Here is a 21179-nt window from a genome sequence, read left to right as displayed (position 1 = left end):
TCCACCAATTTAAAGTGTACAATTCAATGTTTTTTAGTATATTTAGAGTTGTGCCACTATCACTATAATCTAATTTTAGAGTATTTTCAGTATCTCAAGAAGAAATTCTGTGTCCATTACCAGTCACTCTCCACCCTCCCCACATTCCAACTTCCTCCTTTGCTCCTCAAATTCAACCTTAGGGAACCACTAATCTTTCTCTCTTTATAAATTTTTAAGGAGTTTACAGTTTATGACTATATTGTTCTTCATTTCCCAATAAAAATATACTAAGTTCTTTCTAATTTGACCCTAAAATAACAAGATTTCTACAAATAAAATAAGCCTTAATGTGAATTTTGTATTTTAAATCTGTTGATTCTATTATGCGTTTGCAAGCATCAGTTTATCATTAGCTCTATTTTTATTAGGTTAATTAAAAAATCTTGGAGCTATCTTTATTCATATTTTTTATTCTTGCTTTCTTACTCTTCATATATGTTAGGCGTTAACTTTTTTTTATCTTTTTGTCTCCCACAGAACTTCACACTAGGGTCACTTAAACATGGTAATTTTTCAATAACTATATGTTGAAGGTGTAGAACAAGTATGTGTATACTCAGCATAGAACAATAAACACAATCAAATGCAATTACACAGAACTAGAGTTACAAATGAATGAAATGGAAGACAAAGAGATGCAAGAAAATAATGAGATGCAGAGGTCACATATTACCAACAATCTGAAGAAGATAATGATTTGAAGACATCAAGTTTAATAATATTAAATTGTTCATTTGGTTTGAGTGCTTTTATTTTGTTTAGGAATTGTATAATGTTCTTACACAGATAGGGTGATACCACTTACCAATAAAAATATCATAAGTCATAAAACACTGATTCAAGAAATTCTTGCTGGGTGAGGTGGCTCATGCCTGTAATCCCAGCACTTTGGGAGGCTGAGGCGGGCGGATCACCTGAGGTCAGGAGTTCGAGACCAACCTGACCAACGTGGTGAAACCCTGTCTCTACTAAAAATACAAAAATTAGCTAGGCGTGGTGGCAGACGCCTGTAATCCCAGCAACTGAGGCTGAGACAAGAGAATCGCTTGAACCTGGGAGGTGGAGGTTGCAATGAGCTGAGACGGCGCCATCACACTCCAGCCTGGGGGACAAGAGCGAGACTTCATCTCAAAAAAAAAAAAAAAAAAAGAAATTCTTGGTATGCTAGTGCTTAAGCCTTAACACCAGGACTACTTTCTTCAAACAAGAATTTCCCTGATTTTGACTGGGAGATTCCAAGTAAGGAAAATCAACTCTAAATAGAAGGAAAGTATCTATGGTATCTTCAAATTGCTTACAAATATACTCTACAGTGCTTCGATTACTAGTTTATAGTACAATTTTACTGAGAAAAACTTTCTGAGAATTGATGGTGATGGGAAGGACCGTTAAGTATTAGTATGACTGTTGATGCCATTTATGATGCGTAACGATAATAATGTAGAAGACAACATGGTACAATTGGTCTCCAGTATATATGGGGTTCACATTTTAAAAACTCACCTCTAAGTCAGTTGTAAGGACAGTAAAACACATTTCCTCATATATATATATTAGAAATGGTATTAAAGTTCTCAGTTGCCCTAAAAGACCCATTTAGCCCACTAATGTAGTACAAACACACACACACAGAAAAGAATAAAAGATAATATAAAATCTTTCATTAAAAGATTATACTCAGATTTATTAAGATTGTATTATTAAGGATATAAGAGATTATATTAAGATTTAATGAAAAGAAACATAAAGATATATTTAAGCAAAAGAACACAGCAGAAACAAGAAATATAACTGTTTTTCATCATTATAATACTTACAGTATAACAAAAACAGTAAAAAAATTAGGCCAAGGCAGGCAGATCACTTGAGGCCAGGAGTTTGAGACCAGCCTGGCCAACATGGCAAAACCCCACCTCTACTAAAAACACAAAAATTATCTGGGTGTGGTGGCACACATTTTTTTTTTTTTTTTTTGAGTCAGAGTCTTGCTCTGTCACCCAGGCTGGAGTGCAGTGACGCGATCTCGGCTCCGCCTCCCGGGTTCATGCCATTCTCCTGTCTCAGCCTCCTGAGTAGCTGGGACCACAGGCGCCCGCCACGAGGCCCGGCTAATTTTTTGTACTTTTAGTAGACACGGGGTTTCACCATGTTAGCCAGATGGTCTCGATCTCCTGACCTCATGATGCACCCACCTCGGCCTCCCAAAGTGCTGGGATTACAGGCGTGACCCACTGCACCGGCCAGTGGCACATATCTTTAATCCCAGCTACTTGGAACGCTGAGGCACAACAATCTATTGAACCCAGGAGGCAGAGGTTGCAGTAAGCAGTGAGCCAAGATCGTGCCACTGCACTCCAGCCTAGGCAACTGAGTGAGACTCTGTTTCAAAAAAAAAAAAAAAAGGGAAATTACTATTTTTTCTTGGTGATGAATATCAATGACTACAGAAAAGCAGGGTGAATTAGAAGAAACACACTCATTAATTCATTCGAAAAATATTCATGAACATTTCCTTTTAAGAAACATGTATTAAAAACCTATAATCTGCATAGGCACTGAGAATACATTATATCTACTGGGAAGATCTAATAGTCTACTGAGGAAGATAGGCAAATTTAAAAATTGCTGTAGTATGCTAAATGCTAAGAAAAGGCATACCACACTAAGGAATAAAAACTATACTAACTAATCTGGTGAAGAAGCAGAGAAACAGCATTTTAGGTAGAGGGAAATGCATATGTAGAGGACGAAGTGCTAGGGAAAATTCTAAGTAGTACAGTATAGATCAATAATATATGGTGCATGGTGAGGGTTGAAGCTAGAGAGATATAGGCAGAGATATTTTATGAAAAGCCTTGTATATTTGGATTTTATCCTGAAGTTGGTTAGACATAACATGATCTGGCCCGCACTTTAGAAAGAGTACTCTATCAGTAGTGTGCAGGATGGCTTGCAGAAGGAAGAAGACTACAGTCATTTAGAAGGTTATGATCATAATCTAGACCAGTGGTCTTTAAAAGTAGTTATGTGCAAAATTATTTGTTGAACTGTGGGAACTTTTACTTACATTTATTTTAATGTTAAATTATCTTCAGTTTTCATTTTCTGTGTAGGTTTTATATCATTATGTGCATACTATTCATATGATAGCACATGCATACATAATCTATAAATAAATATGAATACAGATGCATATATTGCTGAGTGTGTACTCAAATTTTTTCCCAATAAAAATTCGTATCAAAAAGTTTGGAGACCACTGGTCTAGATCAGCTTTGTCCAATGGAAATATAATGCAAGCCACATATGTAATTTAAAATTTTCTAGTAGTCACATTAATAAACAGTACAGAGCCCTTACCTCATATAACAAAAAATTAACTAAAATGGATCAAAGACCTAAATACAGAAGCTAAAACTATAAATTTTTAGAAGAAAACATATGAGTAAATCTTCGCAAACTTAGATTTAGCAAAAGATTCTCAGGGCAGCAAAAGCATAAGTAACAAAAAAAATTGGATAAATTGGACTGCATCAAAATTTAAAAATTCTGGGCTTCAAAATGCACCATTAAGAAAGTAAAAAGATTTTAACCATTTCAGTTTTGTCATGAAAAAGAAAAAGAGGGCCGGGTGTGGTGGCTCACGCCTATAATCCCAGCACTTTGGGAGGCTGAGGTGGGCAGATCACTTGAGGTCAGGAGTTCGAGACCAGCCTGGCCAACATGGTGAAACCCCGTCTCTACTAAAAATACAAAAATTAGCTGACTGTGGTGGCAGGCGCCTGTGATCCCAGCTACTCGGGAGGCTGAGGCAGGAGAATCACTTGAACCCAGGAAGCGGAGCTTGCAGTGAGCCGAGATCGCACCACTGCACTCCAGCCTGGGCAACAGAGTGAGACTCTGTCTCAAAAAAAAAAAAAAAAAAGAGAGATAGAAAAAAGGAAAAAAACAGTGAAAAGACAATCTGCAGAATGGAAGAAAAAATTTCTTATCACATATCAGTTAAGAAACTTGAATCCAGAAAATATAAAAAACTGCTACAGTTCAACAATAAATACCTGGTACAAAGGAGGTATTTAGAACTTATCTATTGAATGAATGAATTCCTGTTCATATATACCTCCTGTTTCTTCATAACACAACCAATACTGAGCATTGTCAGTCTTTGGATGTTTTGCTAACCTTATAGATAAACATAAAATCCTGTTTTAAATTAGATTTCTTTATTTGTGAGGTTAAGCATTGTCTCATATGTTTGTCAGACATCTGTATTTCTTACATAGTGAACTGATGTCTACATCCTGTTCCCACCCACTTTCAAATCTGACCTTCATGGTTAGTTTTACTCTCTCTCTAAATTATTTAAAAATATCAAGGCCCTCTATAATCTCACTGGAACCAACCTTATTTGCCATTCATGTCTACTCTACTTAATGTCTCACAAATATGTTTTCTGTATTCCTTCCACTGCCTTTGCTTGGTCCTCCAGTCTGAAGATTTTCTTTTAAGGCTCCCTTTGAGTTCCACTTCCTCCATTTTTGACTGTGCCAGCCTTCACGGATCTCTATTCCTCTGACTGACATAGCCTAACCCAACATATGATATAGTACTAAAGTTTATATATTCTTTCATGTATGTTAATCATTTCTCCCTAAACAGATGCAACTCATAAAATGACAGGAGTCTTATCCCCTGTGGTATCTAACTGTAGAGCTGATCAGAGTAGGTACTTAATAAATCTTCTTTTTTTTTTTTCTGGCAGGGTCTCACTCTATTGCCCAGGCCAGGAAGTGCAATGGTGCAAACATGGCTACTGCAGTCTTGACCTCCTGGGCTCAAGTGACCCAGCTCATCCTCCCACATAGCTGGGACCACAGGTGCATTAAGATGATTGGCTCATTTTTAAAATTTTTGTAGAGGCTGTGTTTCACATTGCTACCAAGGCTAGTCTCAAACTCCTGGGCTCAGGTGATCCTCCCACCTCAGCCTCCTACAGTGCTGGGATTACAGGCATGAGACATGTGCATAGCCGTAAGTACCTCTGGACTGACTTTGTTGTGCATTTTGTTCAAACCATACTCCGAGGTTGCAGCACCTCAACATTAAGGTACACCTATCGCCGATAATGGGCAATTAAAGAAAAAAAATAAAGTACAACTAATGCTCAGTATTAAGTATTGAACTAGCAATTAAAAAGTGCATAAAGAAGAAGGCAAATGTCTTAGATACCAATTCACCACTTCTATATTCAACCTCCTAAAACTTTAAGTGGGCATATTGCTTTGGTGAGTGATTTGGTGCTATAGGTGGATCCTCTTTAGAAGTCTGGGATCTTACAAGTGGGAAGAAAGAAGAGTGTTTAAATGAAATTCAAAACAAGACAAATGAAGAACTGCTCAACTACAGCTGAGTTTATGCCTCCTTAACACAATAAACATACAACGAAAACAAGTCCTAAGATCTTTATAAAAAATTTTTTTTTGAGTTAGAGTTTTGCTCTTGTCGCCCAAGCTGGAGTGCAATGGCGTGACCTGGGCTCACTGCAACCTCTGCCTCCCGGGTTCAAGCGATTCTCCTGCCTCAGCCTCTGGAACAGCTGGGATTATAGGCGCCCACCACTATGCCAACTAATTTTTGTCTTTTTATTAGAGATGGGGTTTTGCCATGTTGGCCAGGCTAGTCTCGAACGCCTGACCTCAGGTGATTCACCTGCCTCAGCATCCCAAAGCGCTGGGATTATAGGCGTGAGCCACCGTGCCTGGCCCCGCTAAGATCTTTAAGAAGAATAACTATGAATATAGTCAGGAAAAATGACTCTTGCTAAAGGTTATTTTTTGGTGTAGAATGTATTGAATTTCTCAAGAAAGCAATGCTTTTATAAGCTATCTATTGGGACACTTAAATAGGTACAATACTTCTTTGTAATTATTAATACATTAATTGCTTAAATGATTTTCACTTATACCAAGATTAAGTTTGATATCAGCTATAAACTAACACCACCAGCATATTGGTTGTACACCCAAATACTAAACCAAAATTTCACCTGTTATTTGGTCAAATTAGTATTCCTCCAAGGGTTATCTTTTAGCTCTCTTAGCACTTCTTGATGCCAAATATAGGTTATTGGTCTTGGCTCTGTCCATGGCAGTCTGTATTTCTGATTACTATATACAATTTCCTAACATTTTTAGCCTAGCTAATGTGGACATGACAGAGTTTTGTTTATATCTGAGATATCAAAGCACAACGGAGGACTGATGCTCTGTTCTGGGTTCTTCAATATTGGTACGGTGTCTTACTATTACCAAAACTCGAAATGAACAAGAATATGTGAGGCATGCTTATTAGTTATTTGATCTTTCTCAGTTTCGGTAGATCAGAGTTCTATCTCTACTAGCATGGCATGAAAGATGGTTGCAAAGAAGGGGACATGTGCCAGAAGGATCCCACTTTCAAAAAGCTTAAGGTTGGTCCTTATACTATCTGCTCAGCTCGAAATGACTGAGGACTAAATAGTGATCTCATGCTGATTATCTGTAGTTACATGAGACTTTCTCTAGTTTCTTCTATAGGCTTACATTTCCAAATTTATCATGAATAGAAAAGCAGCAACTTTTTAAAGAACTATTCCTAAAGCTATCCCAAATGAAATGAGTACAAGTTTCCCCAAGGACAAAAGTGAGAACTCATATATATATGAGAATAAAGGAAAGGAAAACATGTTTGTCATACACAAAATTTTGCTAGTTTCCTCTGCTTTATTTTTTTTTATTATGAAGCTCAGTAAACTGTGAAAGTTTTAACTTAAAGCTTTTTATAAAACTAGAGAAACTATAGTACACAGTAAATCTTACAATTTGAAAGGTTTAAGAACGTCACAACTGTATCCATTCTGATTAGCCAAAACAAACACAGAGGCATATACAAAGACCATGTTAGTGCCTGGGTGTCACCATTTAATGTGGCAGGTTAAAGGACATAACCAAAACATGTAACCAGAAAATCATGTTTGCTATTTTCAAAACAATCACAACTGAAAGGAAAACATTACTTCAGATTTTCAAGTTTAGTCAAGGAGAGCCCATTTTATTTTAATCTACTTTAATTGTATAAGCCCTTGTAACTTTCTATAATTGTGTCCCAGAAAGAGTTTTAAAAAATAGGCTGGGTGTGGTGACTCATGCCCATAATTCCAGGACTTTGGGAGGCTGAGGTGGGATGATTGCTTGAGGCCAGGAGCTCAAGACCAGCCTGGGCAACACAGCAAGACCCTGTCTCTACAAAAAATAAAAAATAAAAAAATTAGCCAGGTACAGGGTGCATGCCTAGCTACTCAGGAGGATAGAAAGGAGGATTGCTTCAGCCCAGGAGTTTGAGATGAGAGTGAGCTATGATGGTGCCACTGCACTCCGACCTGGGTAACAGAGTGAGACTCTTAAAAACGGACTAATACTAAAGAAAGTTTCACGTTTGGGGGGTATCCCTGCTAATTATTTCAAGAGGCTTCTGTACAATTTTAAAACGGTATCGTCTTAAATGAAAACTCAAGTTGTGCCTAGTAAAAGACTTCAGAACCCTGGCTTTTCCTCTAAAATTAACTATGTAATTTACTTTAAGAACACATCAAGGTGTAACGACCTAGCACTTACTAAAGATATATTCTATGTCAGGCACTTCACATCCATTTTCTTATTTTAATTTTGAGGTATTGCCTGGGTTGCAATAGGCAACTAATGATATTTTTCAGTAACTATACAATTAACTAATAAAAATATAGCACTCAAAAACGGAAATCCTAAAAATTAACGTTTTGGATAACCATTAAAAATGACCTTTCTGAAGACTATCCAATGACATAAGAAAATGTTTAGAATGGAATTCTATGACAATAAATTAAACTATTAAATTACAAGCAATAATATCCTAAATAAGAAAGTCTATATATCTGTATACATTTCTGAGTGGTTATTTTGGATGGTAGGATTACCAGTAATTTTCCAATTTTATGAAATAAACATGGCTTGGCGTGGTGGCTCATGCCTGTAATCCTTGTACTTTGGGAGGCCGTGGCAGGTGGATTGCCTGAGCTTAGGAGTTTGAGATCACTCGAGACCAGCCTGGACAACACGGTGAAACCCTGTCTCTACTAAAATACAAACAATTAGCCAGGCATGGTGGCATGCACCTGTAGTCCCAGCTACTTGGGAGGCTGAGGCAGAACTGCTCGAACCTGGGACGCGGAGGTTATGGTGAGCCGAGATCATGCCATGGCACTCCAGCCTGGGTGACAGAGTGAGCGAGACTCCAACTCCAAAAAATAAAAATAAAAGTAAAATAAAATAAACATTACTGTTATAACAAATCAGAAATCTCCTTCCAATTAAATTTTACCCTAAAATATCTAATTCTGATTGTTGAACATATAAGATTTTACATCAAATTTAATACGAATGGAATCTATTGCATAGTAGTAGTAGTTGGAAAATAAGTTCCTTTGAAACTTTAATATATTTTGGTATAGGCTGATGTACAATGAAAACTTTATTTTGCATATAGTTCATTTACTGAGTTGTTTTATCATTCGCCTTAAGTTTCCACTGATTTTTTTTTTCTTTTCTTTTTTTGAGAGATGGGAGTCTCTCTATGTTGCCCAGACTGGAGTGCAGTGGCTAGTCACAGGTACAATTACAGTGTACTACAGCTTCAAACTGCTGATCTCAAGTGATCCCTCTGCCTCAGGCTCCCCAGAAGCTGGGATTACAGGTGCATGCCAGTGCATCTGGCTCCAATCCTTTAATTTCAAATGTGAAGGATTACATATAATTCTCTCAAAGGTTATACTGCTTTTATCTTAAATAAACATAAAAAGACCACAAAGTCACTGCTTTCTTTACAAATATCCATTATGAACTCAAATGTGGACTTTGCAAACTTCAGAAATGTGTCAGACCCTAACCTGGGATCTTTAGTGCCATTGATCAATTTTGTGCATACAGTAAGCACTCAATAAAAGTTGTTGAATGCATGAAGGAATGCATAAATGTTCTCTTTGGATATCTAGCCTTACTTTCCCGTCATTCAGCTTAGATGACCTGACAAGCACTTCCTCAAAATAACCCTCTGGCTCACCATGAGAAGAATGCCTGGCACCAGCTGGCAGGAGATATTAATAGCATGCCCATTAGGCACATGTTCAAGGCACATAGATAGCTCAGTGATAGAATCTTTAGAATATTTGGACACTTAACATTATTTCGAGTATGAATCAGTTGTGGTTCCTTAAATCCTCACTTTAAATATTAAAAACCAACCTCTATTTTTAAAAATTCTTAAAAAAAATAGTAAGGTGCAACAGCAATAATCGCTTGCGATTTTGAGAAAACTCAGCATTTGGGGCTAAGAAAAGCAAACTTCTAACAGCAGAATTCTTTCTTTTCTTTTTTTCTTTTTTTTCTGGAGACAGGGTCTCACTCTGTCACCCAGGCTGAAGTGTAGGGGGACAATCACGGTTCACTGCTGCCTTGACCTCTCGGGCTCAGGTAATCCTCCCACCTCAGCCTCCTGAGTAGGGTAGCTGGGACTACAGGCAGATGACCCCATGCCCGGCTAAGTTTTCATATTTTTTGTAGAGATGGGGTTTTGCCATGTTGCCCAGGCTGTTCTCAAACTCCTGGACTCAAGCAATCTGCCTGCATTGGCCTCCCAAAGTGCTGGGAATACAGGTGTGAGTCACTGCACCCAGCCCTATTTTTTCTTGTAACAAAGATTCTTTTGAAGGATTCAGAGGCCAAAATAGAGAAGAGAATATGACCTTTTCCTTTAAATTTCAAGTTTTAGTATTTTACCTATCATTTACTACTGATAAGTCTCCGACCCACAAAATTATGTTCTATTCTTCCTTAGGCAACATTGTACTAAGAAACAGATATGCTGAAAATTACAAAATATCCTAGGTTACCCATTGTGACTTTTGGAGGAAATGGGAATGGGACTGATTTTTTAAAAATAATACATAATTCTGAAATATCTGAATCCTCACCAGACAGAATTAAACATTCCAGCCACAAATTGATACTTTCTATTCAGCTCGCCTTGATCAAAATTTGGCACATATTTAGTTTCACTGGTAAGAGCCATAAGTTCTAAGCATCCTTTTCTTGCTTTCTATATAGTGCTCTATATTCTACATCACTTTATTTTTTTATTCACCACTATATTAGAGGATACATCATTTTAGATAGCCATATAGATGTTCTATTTTCTGAGTCATTTTCTTAGTGTATAATGTCTCTAAATGTCTAAATCAGTTCACATAAAAAAAAAGCAACTCTGAATTCTCAAATGCTCTGATGAAGAAACAATTTTACTAGGTATCCTGCACTGAGCTAGATACAGAAAGTGGAAAATAAACAAGAATAAGATGTAGTTGGCAGGGTGTGGTAGCTCATGCCTGTAATCCCAGCACTTTGGGAGGCCGAGGTGGGTGGATCACTTGAGGTCAGGAGTTTGAGACCTGCCTGGCCAATATAGTGAAACCCTGTCTCTACTAAAAATACAAAAATTAGCCAGGCATGGTGGCACATGCCTGTAATCCCAGCTACTCGGGAGGCTGAGACAGGAGAATTGCTTGAACCTGGGAGGTCAAGGTTGCAGTGAGCTGAGATCGTGCCACTGCCTCTAGCCTGGGCGACACAGTGAGACTCTATCTCAAAAAAAAAGATGTAGTTGCTAGACTGGGCATGGTGGATCACTCCTGTGTTTCCAGCACTCTGGAAGGCCGAGGCAGGTGGATCACTTGAGGCCAAGGCCAGGAGTTCAAGACCAGCCTGACCAACATGGTGAAACCCCATCTCTACTAAAAATACAAAAATTAGCAGGGTGTGGTGGTGCACGCCTGTAGTCCCAGCTACTTGGGAGACTGAGGCAGGAGAACTGCTTGAACCTGGGAGGTGGAGGTTGCAGTGAGCTGAGTCTGTGCTACTGCACTCCAGGCCTGGGTGACAGAATGAGACTCTCTATAAAAAAAAAAAAAAAAAAAAAATGTAGTTGCCTACCTTGAAGAACTTTCCATCTAGATGGGTAAATTACACAGGAAATGATAGCTAATGAGATAAGAGAAATGCTCTGCTGTGTGGTACAGAGAAAACAGTTGTTTTATAGGCAGAGAAATAGGTACATCCACTGCATTTTGGGTAGAGAGGCAAATAAGGCTGGAGAGGTAGAGCTACATTATAGAGGCGCTTGGAAGTCTGAAAGAAACATTTAGATTTGATGGATTTGATGTGGTAGTGAATGGGGCAGTGAGATGTTTTTGCAAAGCAGGATAAATTTTGGTGCAAGAGAGGAGTTAAGAATAAAAATCAGGCAGGTCATCTGGAAACCTGATTAATGCAGGTACAATTTTCTGTTAGTGTACAGTTGTCTGTTGGTATCCACAGGATGAATGGTTCCAGTGTACACTCTCCACCTCCTGTGGATACCAAAATCCATGAGTGCTCAAGTCCCTTACATACAATTGGTATAATATTTGCATATAACCTATGCATATCCTCCCATATACTTTAAATTATCTCTAGATTACTTATAATACCTAACAAAATGTAAATGCTATGTGAATAACTGTATTAAGGAATAATGACAAGAAAAAAAGTCGGCACATGTTCAGCATAGATGCAATCATCCATTCTTTTCTCGAATATTTTTGATAAGCGGTTGGTTGAATTCACACATGTGAAACCCATGGATATAGAGGGCTGACTGTACTTTTAAGCAGTATCTCACAAGATAACTAGTGGATCTTCTAAATATTCTCTTGGTTTTCATAAAGCCTTTTATAGTTTCAATTACAATATATGCATTAATTCCATATCACTCTCCCTAACGTGTATGTCAAGGAATGTAGGCAGGTGAATAAAAATGAGCGAAAGAAAAAAAAAAGCACAATTAATTTTAATCTGAACATTGTTGATACAAAGCATTTGTAGCTCATCTGAAATTAATGTGAAAATAAAAACGAGGTCCTTATCATCAAATCTAATTCTACAGAAATTCTTAAGTACACTTCTATTCTACAAACCACTAAATTTATTTAAATATATATGAAATACATGATTATTACTGTTTTATTTTGTGAGAAATTTAATATTTATGCAGAGTAAGAATAAAGGACTTTGTCACTGAACTCAGCACATCATCAGAAAGCACAAATGTAATTACATTCAGCTAGAGTAGATAAATAAAACAAATATATATTGATTTTACCTTTGCTTTAGTCGTCTTTTGGCTGTTGTGGGAACATTAGCACCATAGCCGTAGGAAAAAAGAACCCTTTCAGCCTCATCTTCATTTTCAACTGGAAAATATTAAAGTGTATAATGTGAAATAACTTTATTTTTCCTTTAAAAAAGATGGCAGAAGTGAAAATAAAGGAGGTTATAACAAATTAGGGAGCATAAAAACATTAGAAAGGGCTAATATGTAATCTTAAACAGCCCATTTGTAAGTAGAAGCATATTTCTTAAAGTATATCCTTGTCTGAATTTGCTCCATTTATTTTTGAAATGTATAAGGGATTGCATCATATCATGTTAGGTTTTCTTGTTAAAAAGTATAATAATACATATATTATTATGAAGGACTCAAAGGCTTTTTGCATGAAATATGCTATGTAATATAACAAATAATGATAACATATCAAAGTCATCAATTCTGTTCTTGATAAATGATTTTTAAATTAGGACAAGTATTATTTTAACAGAACAACTTTATTTTAATTTGCAACAATAAAATTATGTACTTATGTAGGTTACTCTATTAAAAACTGTGCAGTTCTAAGCATGTACTGATGGCCTTACTTTGTTTTAAATGTAAAAAAATTCTGTGAAAATAATTTACTTTTAAATTCTGCTATTGTCACACCACTTCCCAAAAGGAATTTTAACTAACAGGTTAACATCTTCTGGGTAAAAAACTTGAAATGCAATTATATATATATATATATATATATATATATATATTATTTTTTGAGATGGAGTTTTGCTCTCGTTGCCACGGCTGGAGTGTAATGGCGTGATCTCTGCTCATGGTGACCTCTGCCTCCCAGGTTCAAGTGATTCTCCTGCCTCAGCCTCCCCAGTAGTTGAGACTGCAGGTGCCCACTACCAAGCCCGGCTAATTTTTTTTTGTATTTTTAGTAGAGACGGGGTTTCGCCATGTTGGCCAGGCTGGTCTCAAACTCCCAAACTCAGGTGATCTGCCCACCTCGGCCTCCCAAAGTGCTGGGATTACAGGTGTGAGCCACCGCACCTGGCCAAAAAATATTTCATCATCAAAAAAAAACCCCCCAAAACACCAAAAAAAAATTTCATCAAAGGCTATAGTTTTAATAGCTCAAGTAAAAGCAGTCATTGATATATAAAAACTTTCATAATATTATTTATCACCAACCATTATTTTAATGTTAAAAAGATAAACCACTTTCAGGAATATTTCAGAATTAAAACAAAGTCACATATTTTACAACCATAATGATGTTTCATCTTCTGCATGCCTATCAATGTAATATGCATACATTTGTTGATTGGCCCTTCTGTAGTAAAGATTTTAGAAACATTCAATAACTGTTTTCTTTTAATTTTTAGCTTTCTGAGGAAGAATTATTAGTTGAGAGAGACACATGGAAGAGATGATACATGCCATTACCAATACTATGATCAGCTATCAGATAAGTCCAGATCCAAGATGAGTTCTCCAAATAAGCTCTACTAGAACTAGAGCTAACATTTAGATATGTAACTGACTCTTGTCTCTCCTTAATAGTTCTAAATTCAGAGGAGAGAGGGGTAAATTTAGTTCACATCTCAAAAACCCATAAGTTAGATATTAATGGACATGCTAAATGTGAGTTTAATACTTAATGGATTAATAAATCATGGGATAACTATTCTAGCAGGGATTAATTACAGAAACAATGTATTATACAACTTGGTCAATGCTACTAAAAAGATCTGAACAATGCTATTAAAGAGATCTGAACAACGTGTCTTAGAAGCAGAGCACAGAGCAACTGCATCTGAGTGCCACTATTTCCCATGCTACAAGGTATAGGGTAGATATGGGGAGACTGAGATTCAGTGAAGGAATAGGAGAGAAGTCCATGTGCAGAAGCATAGACTTGTAAGGTATGTGAAGTTTTAATCCACAGATGATTAAGTCCCTTATATAAAATGGTATATATCTGCATATAACGTATCTACACCTTCACACACACTTTAAACCATGTCTGCATCACTTATAATACCTAACACAATGTACATGCTATATATAATAGTTGTTATATTGTATTTTTAAAAACATATTATTTTTTATTATTTTTTCCCCAATATTTTCAATCCACAGGTGATTAAATCTGAGATGCAGAATCTGCTAATACAGAGAGCAACTGTACAGAAAAATTAGGAAGTTTCAGGGAAGAAAGAGGAAATGCAAATAATGTTAAATTTTCAGCTGTGCATGGTGGCTCATGCCTATAATCCCAGCATTTTGGGAGGCCAAGGCAGGAGGATCCCTTGAGGCCAGGAGTTTGAGATCACTCTGGGCAACATAGTGAGACCGTGTCTCTACAAAAAATAATTAGTTGGGCATGAAGGCATGTGTCTGTAGTCCCAGCTACTTGGGAGGATGAGGCAGGTGGAATCACTTGAGCCCAGGAGTTTGAGACTGCAGTGAGCTATGATTGTACCACTGCTCTCCAGCCTGGGCAACACAGTGAGACCCCGTGTCTAACTATAGAAATTACTAGCCTATTGATAGTAACTGAAGTTGTGGAAAGGGATAAGATTATCCAGAAAGTAGTTAAGTGATGGAAAATAAACAATCAAAGGGAGGTGATTCAAGAAGCAAAGAGAAGGGAGTTCTGAGAAATTTGACAAATGCCTAGTGAAGGTTTTAAGTATGATAAGGATGTGTGGCAGGTAACTGAATTTAACAACTAGAAATCTAGGTTTGTTTTTTTTTCTAATTTGAGTTTATTTAGCTTTTAGGCAATACTTGTACTTTTAACAACTTGATAAAATCTTTGAAAACTAAACTCAAATATCCAAATAATACTTATTTGATTACAGAAAGCAATACAAGTATAAATAAGATACTTTAATTTGCTATGGTTACACCTTAATAAATGAAGCCTAATCACCTTCATGTCAGCTGAAATTACCCGAATTAAATGGCAAGCCTTTGAAAATTGTATACAATGTAGTATTAAAAAAAGTCTGTGCTCACTTCTTTGAAATTTTAGTTAATTGATAAGTATTCATTAAATAAGGACAAGGTATATTTTAATTTCCAATGTGAACTGATAGAGAACCTAGTTACTGATCTTCTAGTACAGGTAAATCTATTTTATTTGAAGTTGGTTTAGATAGTATCATAACAAAAATTAATTTTCTATTTTTCTGCAGCTTTTAAGAAAATACGTATACACGTGGACACACTGAAAAAATGTACAGTATACATCCATATACTCAACATCTGCAATTTTTTTTTTTTTTTTTTTTGAGACAGGGTCTCATTCTGTCGCCCAGACTGGAGTGCAGTGGCGTGAACACAGTCACTGCAGCCTTGACATTCAGGGCTCAGGTGATCATCCCACCTCACCCTCCCATGCAGCTGGCACCACCATGCCTGGTTCATTTTCTATTTTTTTGTAGAGATGGTCTTGCCAGGTTGCCCAGGCTGGCCTTGAACTTCTGGGCTCAAGCAATCGTCCTGCCTTGGTCTCCCAAAATGCTGGGGTTAAAGGCATGAGCCACTGTGCCTGGCTCCAACATCTGGATTCTAAATCAAACGTACTATGTGTTTATTACACATATATCCATCCCTGTTTCCATAAATCTGTTTTTTTGATGCATTTCAAAGAAAGTTGTGGACATGTGCACACTTCACTCCTCAACAGTTTAACATGCAAATCATCAATTATAATTCAATATGTATTTACAGTTATTTTCTAAAAAATAAGATTTGTAACTTTCACCATGTATAAATTTTATTTTTATTTTTTAAGTCTACCATTCAACGAGTTTTGAAATGTAAAAGTTTTGAAATGTATACACATGTGTAACACAAACCCTATCAAGATACATAGAACATCTGAATACCCTGGAAAGTTCCATGTCACTTTTCTCAGTTAATTGTTGGTGACAATCATCTTTAGAGACAACTACAGCTCTGATTTTTGTCTTTTTAAAAATAAAAAAAATTTTTTACCCCTACCCCTTGAGTTTTTTCATCATAGATTACTTCTGTCTCTTCTAGAACTTTATATATCATATAGTATAATCATACTATATACTATAATCATATAGTATAATCATACTATATACTATAATCATATAGTATAATCATACTATATACTATAATCATATAGTATAATCATACTATATTAAAGTACACTTTATGTTTTTCAGATTCATCCGTGTTGTTAAGTAAGTCAATTGTTTCTTTTCAGTGAGGAGAAGTATTCTACTACATGAATGTATAATGGTTTGATTAACCACTTTCCTTTGAGATACACGCCTGGGCTGTTGTCAGTTTTTGACTATTATGAATAAATTTCCTACGAACATTCTAGTGGAAATCTTTTAAGGTGCATACGCTTTCTTCTCTCTTGGGTAAGTAATGGAAATGCTGGATCACTGATTAGGTTATTTTGTAAGAAACTGCCAGCTGCTCCACTTCTCACCAACATTTGGTATAGTCAGTCTTTCTAATTTTAGCCATTCTTGTGGGTGTACAGTGGTATCTCACTGGGCTTTTAATCTGCTTTTCTCTCATGAAAAGTAATGTTGAATACTTTTATTATGCTTATTTGTCATTCACATGTCTTCCTTTGTGAAGTGTTTAAACCTTTTGCCCATGTTTTAAACTGGACTGTTTTTTCTTAATCACTGAGTTACATGAATTTTTAAATATATATTCTGGTATATTAATTTCCTACTGGTAACATTAACAGATTGCCAGACTTTACGGTTTAAACAATACAAATTTATTATTTTATAGCTCTACAGGTCATAAGTCCAAAAATCAGCCTCACTGACCTGAAGTTAATGCTTTGTAGGGTTGGTTCTGTCTGAAGGCTCTATGGTGAAATCTGTTTCCTTGCCATTTCCAGCTTTCAGAGGTTCCAAAGATTAGGAAACAGACATCTTTCTTTTCTTTTCTCTTTTCTTTCCTTCCTTCCTTTTCCTTTCTTTTTCTTTCCTTCCTTCCTTCTTCCCTTCCTTCCTTCTTCCCTTCCTTTCTTTCCTTCCTTTCCTTCTCTCTCGTTCTTTTTAGAGATGGGGTCTCACCATGTCAGGCTAGTCTTGAACTCCTGAGCTCAAGTGATCCACCTGCCTCAGCCTCCCAAAGTGTTGAATTACAGGCATGAGTCACTATGCCCAACAGGACATGGACATCTCTAGAAGGACGTTTTTCAGCCCACCACATTTGGATATAATTTTTTTTTGTCTAATTTATGTTTTGTGAATATTTTCTCCTCAATATTTTCTTATTTTGGATATCATTCCTTTGTCAGATATAAAATTGTGGTTATTTTCTTTGAGTCTGTTGCTTGGCTATCCATTTCTTAATGGTGTCTTTTGAAGAACAGAAGTTTTAAATTTTGATGACATTTACTTTATCAGTTTTTCTTTTATGATAATTACATTCAAGGGCCACGTCAAAAAAAGTCTTAATGTACCCCACGTTGTAAAGATACTCACCTATGTTTTCTGTTACTTATAGTTTTAGCTATTCCATTTAGGTATCGTCTCAGATTAATATTGGTGTATGGAAGTTTATTTCCATAAAGATGTCAAATTTTTTTTAGCACCATTTACTGAACAAATTTTCCTTTCTCCATCTGTTTGCTTTGCTGCCTTTGTTAAAAATGAAATTATTATTTAAGTATGGATCTGTTTCTGGGTTTTCTAGTATGTTTCATTGCTGTATTTGTCTTTCCTTAAGCCAGTACTGTATTATCCTGATATTGAAGCTTTATAGTAAATCTTGAAAACAGGTAGTGTAATTCTTCCAATTTGTTCTTTTTTTTGTGGAGGAGAGAAGGTCGCACTATGTTACCCAGGCTGGAGTGCAGTGGGTATTCACAGGCACGATTATAGCACCCTACAGGCTTTAACCGCTAAGCTCAAGCAATCCTCCTGCCTCAGCCTGCCGGGTAGCTGGGACTATGAGTGCACCACCACACAAGGCTTCAACTTTTTTCAAGATTGCTTTGGATATTCCAGTCTTTTGCATTCCATATGAATGAAATACAAAAAAGCCTGCTGCCACTGTGACTAGAAGAACACTGAATTGATAGAATTCACAATATATTTCGTGATTTTGGGGGGGGGTGGTTCTTTAACTTCTCTTAGCAATGATCTGTAGGGTTTTTTGGCTTAAATTTATTCCTAAGTATTTTGTGTTTTTTGTTGCTACTTACTTCTCCAATTGTTTACTCCTAGTATATTTTTGGGTAATGACTATATATCCTGCTATATTCACTTATCAGTTTTAGTAGTTGTTTGGTAATCTGAAAATAGATTCTTATTATTCCTTTCTGATTTTTATATATTTTATATCTTCTCTTATCCTTATCTCACAGGTTAGGAATTCAAATACAGCACTTAATATGTCATATAAATCATGAAAATAGGAAACCCTGTCTTACTCTCCCCCTCAATGGGGAAAGTATTCAATATTTCACCATTAAGTACAATTTTAGCTGTTGGTTTTTATAAATGCCCTTTTTCAGATCGAGGAAGTTCCCTTCTATTCCTAATTTGTTTAGACAAAGGGACATATGCAAAGTTATGGAGATAAGAAAGAGTATGAAACTTTCAAAACAATAATATGATATGGAGGGGAATGGCAAGATATGAAAAGCAGAAAGATAAACATGAGTCTAATCATGAAGTCATGTAAAGAAATTTGACTTTATTGTCTTAATGAAGACAATAAAAGTCATTAAAGCGGCATATGATATGAAAATTTGAATGTTACGAAGATTACTTTGACTCCAGTGAAGAAACTGAAGATAAATTTAAAATCTATTGCAGTTATCAGACATTGACCTTGGAAATGGGAAATAGGACAATGATAGGAAAGAAATAAAAGTTTTTCTTACATTGGCCTACAAGTAAATACAGTCCTTATGCAAAAATGCGCCTAAAACAACTAGAACCCTACCTAGATTCAAATTCAACTTCAATTGAAGTTTAAACCCATTTTTATAAGAATGCCATGGTTATCTGACTTTTGAACACAAATAATGTACTGTAGCAAACATCACAGCCAATGGTGAAATGTTAATTTAAAATATTTATTAATGTCAGGGATAAGACAGGAAGATAACAAGAGCGGAAAACAAGAAAAAAGGAAAACAGAAATTAAAGATCAAAGATTATAACACAGTACCATCAAATGAATTTTTATTTGTACTTCAAGACTCATTCCAAGGCTGGGCACAGTGGCTCACGTCTGTAATCCCAGCATTTTGGGAGGTCGAGGCGGGCAGATCACCTGAGGTCGGGAGTTTGAGACCGCCTAACCAACATGAGAAACCCCGTCTCTACCAAAAGTACAAAATGAGCTGGGTGTGGTGGCGCATGCCTGTAATCCCAGCTACTCGGAGGCTGAGGCAGGAGAATCGCTTGAAACCGGAAGGCAGAGGTTGAGGTGAGCTGAGATCACACCGTTGCAATCCAGCCTGGGCAACAAGAGTGAAACTCCATCTCAAAAAAAAAAAAGAAAAAAAAAAGACTAATTGCAGTGTCATCTCCCCTCTTAGATATTCCTCGCCTCCTTTAAAGGTGGGATTAATTAATGATCTCTTTTGTATTTCCACTGAGAATTGCATATTTTTTGCTTATAGCATTTATCTTGCTACTCTAATTATTTGTTATTATGTTCATCTCTCCCAGTAGATTAGAAATCCCTTGAGACGGGAATTATTTCCATGAACTCCTAATCCCCAGTTCCTGACAGATGTAAATACTTAACAATTCTGGAATAAGTGAATTTGATAAAAAATTAAAAAGATAAAAGCTATCATATTTAACCTGTTTCTTTTTTGACTGCAATTTCTAAGATGAAGATGAACGAATATTTGAAATACAGAATTTTATTTAGAAATAGTCACCAATTATATTTCAAGAAAATATACCAAAGTAGTTTTATTTTTTCTTTTTTCTTTTTTTTTTTTTGGAGACAGTTTTACTCTGTTGCCTGGGCTGGAGTACAGTGGCATGATTTCGACTCAATGCAACCTCTGCCTTCCGGGTTCAAGCAATTCTCCTGCCTCAGCCTCTGGAGCAGCTGGGATTCCCCGATATCACTCCTGGGTAATTGTTTTTTGTATTTTTAGTAGAGATGGGGTTTCGTCATGTTGGCCAGGCTGGTCTCGAACTCCTGACCTCAAGTGATTTGCCCACCTTGGCTGCCCAAAGTGCTAAGATTACAGGCATGAGCCACCGTGCCTGGTCCCAAAGAAGTTTTAGAAATAATGTCAGGAGTCTTTTGTTGCCAGAAAAAAAAAGTTGTGCATGTGTGTGTGGGTGAAGACTTACTTTCTGCAGTTTGCATTATTATTTCATCAAGCTCTTTTTCCAGTTTCTCATAAATGTCTAGCCTTGCTTGATGCTCCGAGTTCTGTGCTTGAAGTTCAGTAATGCGTTTTTCAGAAGAGGCTTGGAGACTATAAAATTCTTTGGTTAAAACCTAATAGGGAAAGAGAAGAATTACAAAGGCAGAATTAAATAGGTGCACAGTTAAGACAAAAACATGATGCAAAGACATACATAGGCTTTTTTTATTATTTAAATATTAAGAGAAAGTAGCTCAATTAAGATGACTAATGAGGAAATTAAATATATTTATTTCTAAGGTAAATAATTCAGTTGTTTTTAACTGAAAATTATGAAGTACCTTATCCTTATTTAATAAGCTGAATAAAAAATGAATTTAAAATTAGGAATAATTATAGGAGTAATATTAGCATTTGCTTGTTAGAATTTTAAAAAATACAATGTCATATTTACAAATAGAGGTCATTTATCTGGCAATCAAAGCTATTTGACAGAGGCTTACAAAGCTGT

At 36.2% G+C, this 21179-nt stretch overlaps 1 protein-coding gene across 4 annotated transcripts in view; it reads right to left on the bottom strand.

Moving 5' to 3' along the window:
* PIBF1 (progesterone immunomodulatory binding factor 1) overlaps nucleotides 1-21179 on the bottom strand; it is a 260610-nt gene that overhangs the window by 110451 nt on the left and 128980 nt on the right. For all 4 annotated transcript variants that reach the window (XR_009213290.1, XM_032151003.2, XM_058437974.1 and 1 more), the window contains exons 12-13: nucleotides 20652-20802; nucleotides 12307-12397 (exon numbers count right to left, since the gene is read on the bottom strand). Coding sequence is in view for 3 of the 4 variants with exons in the window: in XM_032151003.2 (XP_032006894.1) it covers nucleotides 12307-12397; nucleotides 20652-20802 (242 nt within the window). In the remaining variant the exon portion in view is untranslated. The remainder of the gene's footprint in view (nucleotides 1-12306; nucleotides 12398-20651; nucleotides 20803-21179) is intronic.

This window comes from Hylobates moloch, unplaced genomic scaffold (assembly GCF_009828535.3).
Source record: "Hylobates moloch isolate HMO894 unplaced genomic scaffold, HMol_V3 SCAFFOLD_4, whole genome shotgun sequence".
NCBI classification, from domain to species: domain Eukaryota; kingdom Metazoa; phylum Chordata; class Mammalia; order Primates; family Hylobatidae; genus Hylobates; species Hylobates moloch.
Note: the sequence above shows the minus strand (reverse complement) of the source record. Positions and strands in the feature narration are given on the sequence as shown.